General features: G+C 32.3%; 1 protein-coding gene across 1 annotated transcript; it reads right to left on the reverse strand.

Annotated features, from left to right (window-relative positions):
• Positions 1 to 262: 262 nt before the first annotated feature.
• Positions 263 to 12,289, reverse strand: LOC107452871 (uncharacterized). Its single transcript, XM_016069491.3, has 5 exons — positions 11,920 to 12,289; positions 10,210 to 10,442; positions 8,440 to 8,765; positions 5,020 to 5,355; positions 263 to 825 (listed from the first exon to the last, which is right to left on the reverse strand). The coding sequence occupies exons 1-5, from the start codon at positions 12,053 to 12,055 to the stop codon at positions 387 to 389; spliced, it is 1,470 nt and encodes a 489-aa protein (XP_015924977.1). The 5' UTR covers positions 12,056 to 12,289; the 3' UTR covers positions 263 to 386.
• Positions 12,290 to 13,561: the final 1,272 nt, after the last annotated feature.

Consider the following 13,561-nt stretch of genomic DNA (forward strand, 5'->3'; position numbering starts at 1 on the left):
TTAACTCTTAAATTTAACTTTAATTTTTAACTCGTGAATTTCAAACTTTTTGGTTTTTCTAAATGTATCTGCTAAAAAAAGTTTTGCTACCAGATTATCATAAAATTTAAAACTTATGACTTATTATAAAACTTTGGCACTTATGACTCCTAGATTAAAAAATATTATCACAAAAGTCAAAAATTAATAAATAATAGTAATAAAAATTAATAATTAACAATAAAAGTCAATAATCAATAAATAATAAAAGAGTAAACAACAATTCAATTCAAAAATAATTCATTTTATAAAAATACAATTTTAAACTTTGCAAAAAAACTTAAAAAAAACAACAAACTATTCTTAGCAGCGAAAACATTTCACTTTCATCTATAACAACTTATTGTTCAGCTATTCTGTTGATTGGTTTTAAAGCTCGGTTGTAAATCAGAATAAGCATGAATGGGAATCTGGTAGTTATTGATATCTTCGTAAGAACCAACTATTCTTATGAAAGGCAGATCACTATTAATAAGGTAATTTACCTTATTCCTATGTAATAGCGGGTAAGCATCACCAGTTGTTAAACTCCCAACAGAATGCCGAAGTACGGTCCCAAACCATGAAGATCTTCCCTCTTCAAATGCTTTAGAATCAATGTCACTGTATATGTGGTTCATTCCTTGTATTCTAGGTTCTATCATGGGGTCTGAGTGGCCCCAAGGGTAGCAGATTTGAAGATCTAGAACAAATAGAGAGTTCCATTTGACATATTGTGTTGTCGCACGGAAGTTTCTGTCATCGTGACTCATTACTGGCTTATGAAGTCCAAAGTCTACTGAAAATCTGTTAAACAGAAAAATACAGTTTTTTAGACTCAAGTAGAATATTTAAAAATATTGAAATTGAGTGTTAAAATATTTTAAATGGAGTTTAAAAATGAGGAATACTGAGAAAAACTAGAAATTTGAAGTAAAAACTATTTCTGAATATTAAATTATTTCTTAAGAGTTGACAACTTTGTGTCTACCAGTGCTACAATAGGACATAATTTTCTCTCCCTATTTTAATAAATGATTTTGTTTGGTTAGTGGAACAGTTAATCAGTTGGATATGGCTGTGTTGTATTGGTCAAAAATCTTATTATATACTCAATAGAACGAAGTCTAAGGTTATTACTAAATAAGTGTGACGTAAACAATATCATGCAAAATACAGGATATCCCCAAAGAATCATAAAGCGATTGTTTTTGATTTGATGTGAGTGAGCCAAGTGAAATAGACTTGATATGTTTTAAAGGAAAAAAATTGCCATTTTTATGAAATTTACTTCATATAACTTTAACAACTAAGTTTGCTTTGTTTAAAAATACTTCGAGTACACTATGTATCTTTACATCGAGTTTAATAACAATTAAGAACATGAGTAATTTGGTTATATTCTGCCGAGTTAATGCGATAATATACAATGGAAATAATAGTTAAAATTTATGTTAACTAGAAAGCTCCTGCTTTTTCTTCTCTTCGGACTGATCCGAGCTCACTTCGCGCACAAATTAGATGCGTTACTTCGGTCTAGCTGTGTTGAAGACGAAGACGACTCTGTTTTTTGAAGACGAAGGATATAAATAAACTTTTTTTTCCCATATTTTCTATATTTTCAAGTAAACTCGTAAAACTTTCTTCTGAGCGAAATTTTAAATATTCATTTGGTTTCTCTGACCGGACTTCCGAAATTCTAAATGTATACATTTAAGAAATAATTGGAAATTGTAAACCGTTCACAGATTTTTAAATATCCAATTCTAAACTTTAGAGTACAGAAACACAACAGCTATTCTCATTTCATCAAGTTAGTAAAATGTATGATAACTCAAGAAAAGAGAAAAAATAGTATATTCATTAAAAAATTAAAGCAGCATTTGGTAGTTGAAATACTTTACATTGTACTCAAGATTAACAATTCAAATTTTTCTAAGGCAATTCTTAAACTCTTAACCTATAACTATAATTTTTTTCAATACACACGTTTCTAAATTTCAGTAATCCGAGACACAACAAAGATTTGAAACTGAAGAGAAAATTTTATGTTCTTATAAAAGTAAACAGTATGAAAAAATTTTGGAACACTGAAATAAATTAAAGCAATTCTATATTTATTCAATAATTTTTAACTTTAAAACTAGTCACATTAAAGAAGTATTCCATTCCTACATACTACAAATATAATCATTGTTCATGACATAATCATACCGAAGTAAATTGAAATAGTATAGAGACACTTAAGTTGAGTTGTAGAGTGTTTACTATTCTGATTTGCTGTATCAGCAAAACACTTTTTTTCGGTTTTGCTAGAGGGTTCAAGAGCCCGAAGAACTTTTAATATAAGCGTCGTGATGACGTTAGAGTGTATCGCAGTAATTAAGTATTGTAGTCCATGCTTTTTACTTATCATTCAGCCAAACATATGGCTCAGTTTGTTTCAGCTATGCGCAGCCCGCACGAGAGAAATCTAAACGAAGCTTAAATCAGAGTTCGAAAAGTCACCCGTCCGCCCGTCCTCGGCGGTCAAAAATTCCCCGCGGACAACAAATTTCTCGAATCCAACGTCCGCGCGGACGGCCATTTTCCCGTTAATGTTCGTGATGCATTTTAAATTTTTGTTATCTTACAAGAGTTTAGCGCCTCACTTCTAAAATGACCTTCTAATCAAGAAATACAGCAACATACTGATCATGGTGGAATTGAGGTTTTTTCTGTCTGGGAGTATTGCAGCTGTTGAAAGAGGTTTTTCAGCAATGAACTTACAACATAACACATTACGTACTGGTCTTAAACAAAAAGCGTTAAACGCAATTATGAACATCTACCTAAACGGAAAACCCCTTTCAGATTTCTGTGCAGAAACCTCTGTTAACACTTTCGCTGCCGATCCCGCGCCAGGGCGTGACGAAATTCCTTCTAGTAGTTTGTGTCTAAAAAAACAGATCAAGTGGTAGCAAGGCGTATATTAACGTCCAACTATTTTTCGGAAAATACGATATTTTCTCACCAAAATAACACATTGTTTATTGAAATAAAGTCATTGTGAATTTTAAAAACTAAAGTAGTTGTTTAGGAAATAAAAGTTAACTTTAATTTTATTTTTATTGATTACCACTTTTCAATGAAAGACACAGCATAATCACCTGTTCTCGGCAGGCAGTGAACGTGTTAATCATTGGCTTGATTGTGGAACTGGCAAACGTCATATTTGATTCATTTAGAAAACGCAGTACTCTCGGATAAATTGGCATTCCAGATAACTTGACCTTTGTCATTAAAATTATTTCATAAAAGAAATACTAAATTTTACTATTAGTAACCTAGTATTTCTTTTACTGTATAATGTAATCCTAGTAACTACTAATTCATTGTGCAATTTATATAAATGATTGTAATAAATAAGAGAAAATTATATTTTTATTTATTTGGAAACTACGGGTTAGTTTCAAAGGAGGACGGGTACATTGTTGGACAAGCCGTCCTCGGGGACGGGTAAAATTTCGGAGTTTTTTCGAGCCCTGGCTTAAATTTAAACTTGCTTATGCCTACTCACTCGTTTGATATTTCTTTTCTAAGTTTCCAACGCAGAAAAGAAATATCTTTTTTTTTACTATCATATGCATCAGTTTTGTTACATAATGAAGACGAAATGGTAGCCTAAAAGATAGACATCTCAAATTTTGACCCTGTGTCAAAAGGAAAAACTAAATAAAGATTAATTTATAAATTTCGAATTTATCATGGTAATTAAGAGTAAATACCCTAATTGTCACTGATCCTAAATAACAAGTTTGCTAGGGGTGCACAACCTGTTGCATGAGGAAGCACCTGGAATTTTTTTTTAAAGAGTCTTTACTTTTTGATGCGCTCAATATGCTCAAATTCTATGGTAAATCAATGTTTCTCTATAGTTTTTACAAATGTTGTTGCTATGGGATTCAAACACAGTTTAAAAAACAAACAATATTTTAAAACTATGCTCGAATTTTGGATTTTGAGTAATTAGTTTTTGACAAGTTTTATTTTTGTTAATTTTATAGAATCTCTGAGTTACATTTCGATTTTTTCTTTTTTTGCATATATAAGTACCAATTTCCATGTGGGTTTCAAAATCCAGATACATTTAATATAACATTAAGACTTGTGAGTTATAAATTGATCATTTATTTGATCACTATTTGATATGCGTCGTTTCTTCATTTGTGCCAATTTCATTGGAAATCTAAATGTTTTTTTTTTTAATATTTTTTAAGGCAGTTATGGCGACGCATTTCCTCATGTTTTTGAAAATCCGGTTTATTTACTACGATGTTACCACACGCAAGTTCAAAATTAAACACTTAAATAATCACTTTTTTACCAATTTAATTGTAAATCCAAGTTAATTTTTATAATTTTCTGCTGAAAGCCTATAAATTTTCTTCAGTTAAAATATATATGCATTTCCTTGCATTTATATGCATTTACTATAAAAATGTCATAAAAATTATATTTATATAAAAAAATTATCATATTAAGCGCCAACATGATTAAATATGCCTGTTCGTTAGTCAACCAGCTGTGCCTTAACTAAAAAAGGTTGTGCACCCCTAAAAGATAAAATCTCCAATTCGAACTGTATGTTTTTTATAAACTAAATAAATATTTAAAAAAGTTTCATTTTGCTATTTTTATGAATCGGGGTAATTATTCTAATTGTTAGTAATACAAAATAACAAATAAGGCCTTCTTTTGCTTCTCTTCGGACTGANATATATATTTAGGAAACAGGGTAGGAATAAAAGTTTCCATGTAGGCTTCTGTGTTTGTGTTTACCTTATAATCATAAATGTATTATTTTCTTTAAAAAAATTGGATTCGGTTTGAGATTAATAATGCAAAAATTTAATAAATCACACGAAAAAACACGAAATAAATTTAAAAACACAAACTCTCAATGAATGTGCTTCCTACAATGACAATAACATCGTTAATTCAATTATGGATAGTACTCACCTAAATAAGTACTTATGAGTACAAAGCTGGTAGGCCATTTCAGTAATATCTTCGCCATTCCTCACAAAGTTGCCATCAAACAGAAGAATCTCAAGAAACAAGGAAACTCCTTTTATCTGAGTTGTTGGTATTCTTAAACAATAATCAGGTGAACCAGGTCGGTAGAAATGGTGTACAGGAAGTTTTCTCTGCAAATTTATAAGCAATCCTTTCATTCGAGAATAATCTAAAAACCTTGTGCATACACACCTCACATCAAATGCTGAGAGTGGTACAGGATACTGATCTAAAGGCTTCACTTTTGCCGGACCTAGGAGAACTGGACTACCATTTTCTCTAAAGAGAATTAAAAAAAATATATAATTTTAATTATATCAAGTTAATTACACGTTAATATTTTAATCTTAGCAATCAGTAAATTTGTATAGTTGAAAAGTTTAAATTTCAAACCATTTTCTTGGTGCAATATTCAGGCTGGCAGATGATCAATTTAGTAATTGCGAAACCTGGGAATCTGGTTAAGTTGCTTCAAACACAGATTTCCTTTTTTGATGAAAAATGTCTAAGTAAAAAATATGCACATTGTGTATTTATTGCTAAAAACTTTGTGCTAAAAACTGTCTAAACCTTTAAAAAAAATTGTGTTTATGCTCTTTGTAAATAGAAAAGTCGTTTCCAGATTGAGCAATTTCCTCATATTCTACACGTTTTTCTCTCTTCATTACAATGGTCTCGAAAAATTATTTTTCCCTGCATTGCATATTGCAACTTCTTAGAAACATGCTAACATGGGGGAAAATTATGATGAGAGATTTGCCGAAACTGTGGTATCGGAGGTTTGTTAAGTGTGGAGAGTGTGGAAACATGCTAACATGGGGGAAAATTATGATGAGAGATTTACCGAAACTGTGGTATCGGAGGTTTGTTAAGTGTGGAGAGTGTGGAAACATGCTAACATGGGGGAAAATTATGATGAGAGATTTGCCGAAACTGTGGTATCGGAGGTTTGTCAAGTGTGGAGAGTGTGGAAACCATGTGACCTTGAGGCATCTATTTTATTTACTAAGAGTATAGACGACTTAGATGCATTATCTTTCTTTGCCAATCGTAGACTTGGACGCTTATTTTATCGATGAGACTTGGGAAATAATGTGCCACTCTTGACGAAGTGCAGTTTCCAAGTCATGGACAGTAACATAAGGACTTGGTCTGACATATGCGCGTTGCACGACTGCGTCCCAAACTCAATAGATCTACTTAAGATCAGATGAGCATGCTTATCCCACCATACACAGTATTTTTTCAACTTCAAAAAATTACCAAGAGTTGCTGATGCTACCAAGCCATCTCATTTAATGTAATCGCTTCTAAACAAATAGTTTTTTTTTCGAGTGCCTTTTTCCCATTTTACAAAAAAACGTCAGGTCTCACTTTCTGAACTGAATCAAAACTCTTCCGTAAACAGCATTTCACTCCAATTACTTTGCATGAAATCTCCATGATCAGTAGCTCATTCTTTGGTCAGCACGGTGTTTTTTAGCCAACGGAATACACTCTATTAGCCAACAGGTATACAAAGTACTCTCAGAAAGTCTATTTTGGATCGTTTGGTTTGATATTTTTCTTTTTATTTCTAAAATTATCTTTTAATCAGCGTCGCATTGGATGTTCCGTCTTGACGACCTGTTAACAAGAGGTGTGTCATTATTTGCTGCGACAGCACGGCACATTTACGACATTGTACTGGCCGACGTCTAGCATAGTCTGTTTCTTAGACTCGATTCCACAGTCTTGAAATGACAATTCTTGCTACTCAGCGTCAGCTACACTTGTGTTAGCACGGAATCCAGACTCCAGATAAAACGCTTAGCCTTGGATTCTGGTAAATAACGTTGTCATTACATTTTCAAGTAAACTTTTCATAAAACTAAAAGTTTTCTTTTTTTCATTTTTTGTGCTAAAAGGATAAACCAATTCACAAGTTTCTAAGCAGCTCAAATTTCTTCACGGGAAATTGCTTTTAATGAAATTTCTACAGATTAAAATGCTAACAACTGGTTTTCAAATATGTTATGAGAGCTAGTAAAAGAAAATCTTCCATATACTTTGTTTATAATTTGTATTCCTTAAACATTATATTTTAACAAGAAAAGAAAATCAAGAAATGAATTTAAAGTGAAAATCTCCCAAAATGTCAATGTCTGCTTTTCGCAATAATTCGCTCAGATCAAGAAATTCAGGCTGATATTTAAGTCAAATAAACACTTAACAGGAGATGTTTTATGATATAAAGCTTAAAAAAATAAAAATATGGTTATAAAATGGGCCATATTTTGAGGGCTAAAAATTGGGTGCCCATTCTCAAGACTCGCTAGATGTGAATGAGAAAAACAAGAGATTTAAAAAAAAACGCAAAAGTTACCAAACAAAAATCAAAAACTAAGGTGAAAAGAAAAACTAGAAAAACTGTGAAAATCCTTCCCTTGTTAGCGTCATGAATGTTTCGTCACCTCTCCATTCTCCATACAGCGCGTGAAAAAACATTTTGCTCGATTCCTCTTCGGCCTCTTTCGGCCGCTGCGGGATTTCTAGTTTCGTTTTTCCAACTTTACTTTTCGTTTTCAATTAAAATATCGATTAACACGTTTTTAGAGTTCTGCTTTTTCTCCTTTATTTTACATTCTTTCATTTAGCAACATTACGTTTTCTATTTCATATCACTCTTTCTTCATTCACGTCAAGAGAATCAAGAGAATGGGTATTTATTTTTTCACTCAAAATATATCTACTTTATCAACATCTTTGTACTTTTTGAAGCTAATGAATTGTTATACCATAAATTATATCTTTTACTTCCATTTATTTCGGATTATTCCCTTTAGATATAATTTAGAAAACTTTGAAAACCGTTCATAGATACAAACACTCTCATAGTTACACTCATTCTTCTGGACCAGAACTAGCCTGGATAATCGAAAAACACACTTGAATTAAAATTGATACTTTTAAAATTGGAAACTGTGTAACGCGAACGTTGCAGGTAGCAGAACGATACTTCCTTAACCTCAATTTTATTTGCTACGTCCTTCCGCTTAATTAATCAAATATAAAATATCTCTTACCTAAGATACCCTTTCTACTAGGTAAGAGTAGTAGATGGTATTCAATGCTATTCTTCTAAAAATTGTATAATTCTTGCTCGTCAATTGTTTTAAAAAAATTTAGATAGGCTAGCATCAAAAATGGTAATTAGGCAAAAAAACAAAAAAGTGTCCGAAATAAAGTTTATAACTTTCTGCTCTATTTGAGGCATTTCTGTATCTTTGAGATATTTCCATATCTTAAAATCGCTTATGTTTCACGTGTTGCATTAATAACGTGTTGCATTAATAATGAATGCATTAAATAACGTAAACTTACCCGTAGCCAAGCATCAAGGCTGCACTGGTCAGCGAACTATTGCGTAAACAGTAAGTAGCCACAGCTGCAGACAGTGCAGACTGAAATACAACGAATACAAATGCTCCTTGTTCTTGAGGTTGAACCCTGACATTTTCTACAACACCGTAGTTTTCGCATTTCCTGAGGATGGCCTCTTTTGTGATGGATCTAGGTAAATGTCCAACACAGACAACTCGTTTTTCTGCGCATTCAGGAGGTGAATGAATAACACTGGAGGTTATGGAACTAATATGTTCATATGGGCCATTCCACAATAAGTTTACAACCAAGTTGTTGCCACGAATCTAGGTGATAAAAATACTACAAAATACTATATTGGTTAGTATTTTTTCATATAAAAAGTTAATTGCATAAGTATACCATGTTTTTTTGAGTTACTGTAAAAACGAGAAAAAAAAACATGACATTTAGTATAAGGTAACTTTAAAAGCGTTTTTTTAGATTTGAAATAAGTATCATGCAAAGACTTAAAAATTTTGATGTTCATTGCATAGTAAAATTCTTTTATTACATTAAGTTGAACCATTTGATCATACTACTACATATCACATGATGAAATCAATTATAAGAAATCCACGGCTCAATTTTATCACTAATTACGTCGGCTGAAAATGTACCCCGTATTATTGTCACAACATCCAAAATAGTGGTTCGAAGCTAATCTGACCTCTATAAGTAGTTTGCAGGTTTTAACCAAACAATTCAAGGATTCTATTCATATAATGATTTATTCTCGACCATGTTTTGTGTTCTTAACAGTAGAGGGCATTATTTGTAGAAGTTGTTTCAACTGAAGAATAACAAGTATTTATTTCCATTTCTTTATTTTTTTTTGTTGTTAACATTATCTTTCGTTTTTTTTAAACTTAATTATTTGCTTTCGACGCTAAGAAATTTGTTTGCAAGTGGCGGCAATTGTTCTGATTTCGGCTACACTATGCGTCACAGCTCCAGTTATCTGAAATTAAAATTTTTAAATTCTCTGAAGATCTGTCAATGCCGAATTCAAATGCATTAAAAGAGGAAAGGTTCCGCAGTGGACTGATCGTTAAGACATGGTTCCCAGCAGATCACCGAAGTCAAGCATCACTGGCTGCTGTCAGTGTGCAGGTGGGTGACCACTTGGATTACTCTGCGTAAGGACCGAGGGTGTGCGGTATTGGTCCTCGTTAAACTGTTCTACCTTAAACTGCTCGACTTCGCATGCAGGTCTTCGGGCTTCCGAAACGGGTGGTGCCATCGCCTCTGCAGAGTATCGAAATTGCGATGGCATGTCTTTGGATCATCCTCAGGAATGTTTCTCAGGCCGTCGCCAATAGCCCATTGTGCAGCACTAGTGCGACGTAAATTAACTACAACAACAAAGAGGAAAGACTGGAAAAAATAGTCATGTTCTATGACGATAGAAGAGATCTAACAGTGAAACTAATATATCATGAAAATCAATTAAGACCTGAGTATTGAGCCTTTTAATTTTTCAAACTAAACTATATAGTTACTATAATATTGTAAAATTTATTTTACAACTTTAAGAAAGACTTTTTATGTTATAACAATCAAAATTAATATCTTGATATGAAATAGTTATAATCTACCATCTGATAACTTCTGGTTTGTCTAAGCTTTTTTATATACTATTAACAGCATTATTGCATTATGTTTTTGTTTTCAAGAATACAATAATTGTTATGCCCGATAAAATAAAAATAGAATGAAAAGAATACTCACCTGACAATTCGGCATCGCAAGTAAAGAATCAGCTGCTGAGGTTTTTGATTTATATTGCACCACTGCCAAAGCTGATAATGCATCATCTCCGATAACTTCACAAATCTCGACGATTCCAAACATGGCAATGAAACTTCGGACGTGCACTTCAGCTTCTGGTAGAAAATTCTGCACTATTATTGTCCTGGAGGGGTGGAATGCGTTCACTGTTTTGAGAAATAGCAAATTTGTACCTAAAATTAACAATCAGATTGGGTGGTAATTTCGCCCTCTACCAAGAAAGTCACTAAATACTATAGCATCTCAGATAAAAATAAACTGCAATTTTTCACAAACTTCCAATGTTGATTTTGCAGCCTCAATGTTGATTTTGTAGTATTTCTAAAGTTAACTGCATATTTTCTGAAGTGCAATCTCAACTGTAAAATCACTTCAGTTATTTTGCAGTTAATATGATTATCAGTAATTTATTCCGAAAAAAACTTTAGCTATTGTCTACGAAGTTACTGTAGTTTAAGAGAAGTAACTTTAAAAGCATAAATTTAGAAAAAACTGAATCTTTAAATCCGTGGTTGTTCTGCAGTAAATTTGAAGTAATTATGCAGTAATCGTTTCAGAAGTATACTTACTGATGAATCTGAGGAAAAACTGCAGTTAATTTGTATTGTTGTAAAATTGAAAGAGTTTGATAGCTGCATTAAAATTACTGTTTCAAGCATTGAAATTACTGTTTTCCCCTAAAGCGTATAAATTCGAATATTGATCATTTTATACATGAAAAAAATCATAACCAATATTTTAAATTCCGAACAAATAGTTCTATTGTTTTCATTTTTGGGAATTTAATTCAACACAGAAAAATATATAGGATAGAATAATTCGTTTGTCTACACTATGGTTCTACTTTATAGAATGTAAAACATTATGACCTGATTTGTCAAAATAGGTGTCCAACTAATGTAAATATTTATAATCAAAAAATTTACTAATAATTCATACTAACTAAATGTCTATTAATGTCTAAACTTAAAAAGAAACAAGTAAACAATATCATAGTTATCTAGATAATGAAATGTTTTAGTTTTATCTTTTCTCATTTTGTTCTTTTTCACTTACATTAAAGTCATTGGTGACAAAAGGCAAAATTGCAAAAGGCTAAATTAGATGATATATACTTGAAATGGTTGATAACTATATGCTTATACAAATTATTACCACGTAAACATTCCACAAGCTTTGAATAAATTATTTCAGAGCTGGAAAACTTTCCAAAATTTCATAACTTTCTTTTTATTTTTTACTTAGAGTTCCAGTAAATGTAGAATCTACAGCATTTAATTAAGCATCACGTAAAGAAGAAATCTGGAATTTTAGATTTACTTTATACTGTTTTAATTCTTATTACTAATTTAGTAAAATACTCAATATTTTTCGAAACATATAAATTAGGATAAAATAAGGTTAAAATATAATAACTAGTAAAAGAAATAATAAGTTAAAAATCTTAGTTTTTATTCAAGTTAATTGGATGCAATCTGCATTTAAATAACAACAAATAGGCAGTTTTCTTACACTACAATAAAAAGGAAAATAAAGAAAAAAATTTAAAATATAACATTTTAATTTGAAATCAATACTTTTATTATGCAAGTATTTTCAAATAATAGTTAATTATGAAAACAAGAATGAATTAAACAAGTCTTATCTTACTTGAATTTTCCAATATTTGTATATTTTGTACTTGACTAACTTCTGGTTTCATCAAGTCACTTCTTGGATACGGATTGGTTCTTAATATTCTATCGCACATTTTAATGCACTCACTTAAATTATTGTAACGCTGCATGGCCACAAATGTATCGAAACGAGTAGAAAAATATTCAATTTCTTAAAATTTATAAATAGTTTTATTCTCATTTATCGTATATTCTCGCAAGATAGTCAATTGTGGAACAAGTTTGATTTTTTTTTTGTTGGAAAGATTCCATCTTCTTATTTTTGTCAATCAAAACCATTTTTGCAAACAGCATGCGTAGATTGGGTGTCTAACTGACTTAACTTCTAGACTGGAACTGAGACCAGAGAAGGTTACAGGTTGATGTTCCAAAGTCCTTGAAGAATTGTTAGAGTGTTATTAGATGGTTGGTAGGTACTTTATTTACGTCGCACTAGAGCTGCACAATGGGCTTGTAGTTGTTGTTGTAGTTGTAGCTCATTTACGTCGCACTAGGGCTGCACAATGGGCTATTAGCAGCGGTCTGGGAAACATCCCTGAGGATGATCAGAAGACATGCTATCACAATTTTGATCCTCTGCAGAGGGAATGACACCCCCGCTTCGGTAGTCCGACAACCTTCACGCGAAGTGGAGCACTTTACGGTAGACCATTGACAAGGAGCACTTTACGGTTGACCATCGAGCACTTTACGGTTGACAAGGACCATTGCGGCACAACATCGGTCCCTACGCTGACTAATCCAAGTGGTCACCCGCCTGTACACTGACCGCAGCCAGTGATGCTCGATTTCGGTGTTCTACTGGGAACTATGCATTACGATCAGTCCACTGCTGGACGAGTGTTATTAGAAGGCTCTTGCTACAAGGCGAAGAGCGCAGAAGCTCTTAAATAGAATAGAAAAGAACAACAAAGCTTTAATAGATTTTTGAAAAAAGAAACACTTTTCAAAAGGTTGCATGACTCTTAACTCACAAAATATCATAGCAGATTGAGTCTACAATGAAGCCTGGTTGGTAGGACACTGGTCGTATGTCCATTTAGGTCGTGGGTTCGATCCCCGCCGGCCGAAGATTCCCCATGTAGTAAATGGTGACTGCTACACATTAAATCTGTCGAGTCACAAAGTCGTCCATGTTCCCATAACAAATCAAACCTCTGGGGGTATTGATCCAGGAGTGTCCCAGTCTTCTGGATTGGTTCAAAATTACAAGACTACGGAGTTGAACATTAGTAGTCGTAAACCCAAAAAATTGGGTCGGCTGTTCAACGACGGTTATAAAATAGCAATAAAATAAAAATGATATTAACTAATAATTGGCAAACTTTATCTTTAACTAAAAGACACGAATCAATGGCCTTCTTCGCTGCATTTTGGAACCTTAATTTATCGGAATCAAACTTTCATAATAACAGTTGAAAATACACTGGAATCAAATTCTGAACAGCGAAAGAGAAGAAAATGAGTATTTTTCGAAGTTATTAAAAAGCCACAGTAATCTTTAAGCAAATAATATGCTAAAGTTTAATTGCTTTATTGAAATTACATTTTCAGCGGTGAAATTACTTACATTTTCATTACTTACATTTTCAGCTCAATTTCAGCTTATAAGCCCT

The sequence above is a fragment of the Parasteatoda tepidariorum genome, chromosome 3 (genome assembly GCF_043381705.1).
Source record: "Parasteatoda tepidariorum isolate YZ-2023 chromosome 3, CAS_Ptep_4.0, whole genome shotgun sequence".
NCBI lineage: Eukaryota > Metazoa > Arthropoda > Arachnida > Araneae > Theridiidae > Parasteatoda > Parasteatoda tepidariorum.

What these genes read in the sequence shown, in the direction of transcription:
- LOC107452871 (XM_016069491.3), bottom strand. Translation starts at nt 12,055, where the DNA reads ATGCAGCGTTACAATAATTTAAGTGAGTGCATTAAAATGTGCGATAGA. An exon ending in ACAAATATTGGAAAATTCAA is followed by an intron (nt 10,443 to 11,919) that starts GTAAGATAAGAC and finishes TGTTAATTTTAG; the next exon opens with GTACAAATTTGCTATTTCTC. An exon ending in GCCTTGATGCTTGGCTACGG is followed by an intron (nt 5,356 to 8,439) that starts GTAAGTTTACGT and finishes AATTCTCTTTAG; the next exon opens with AGAAAATGGTAGTCCAGTTC.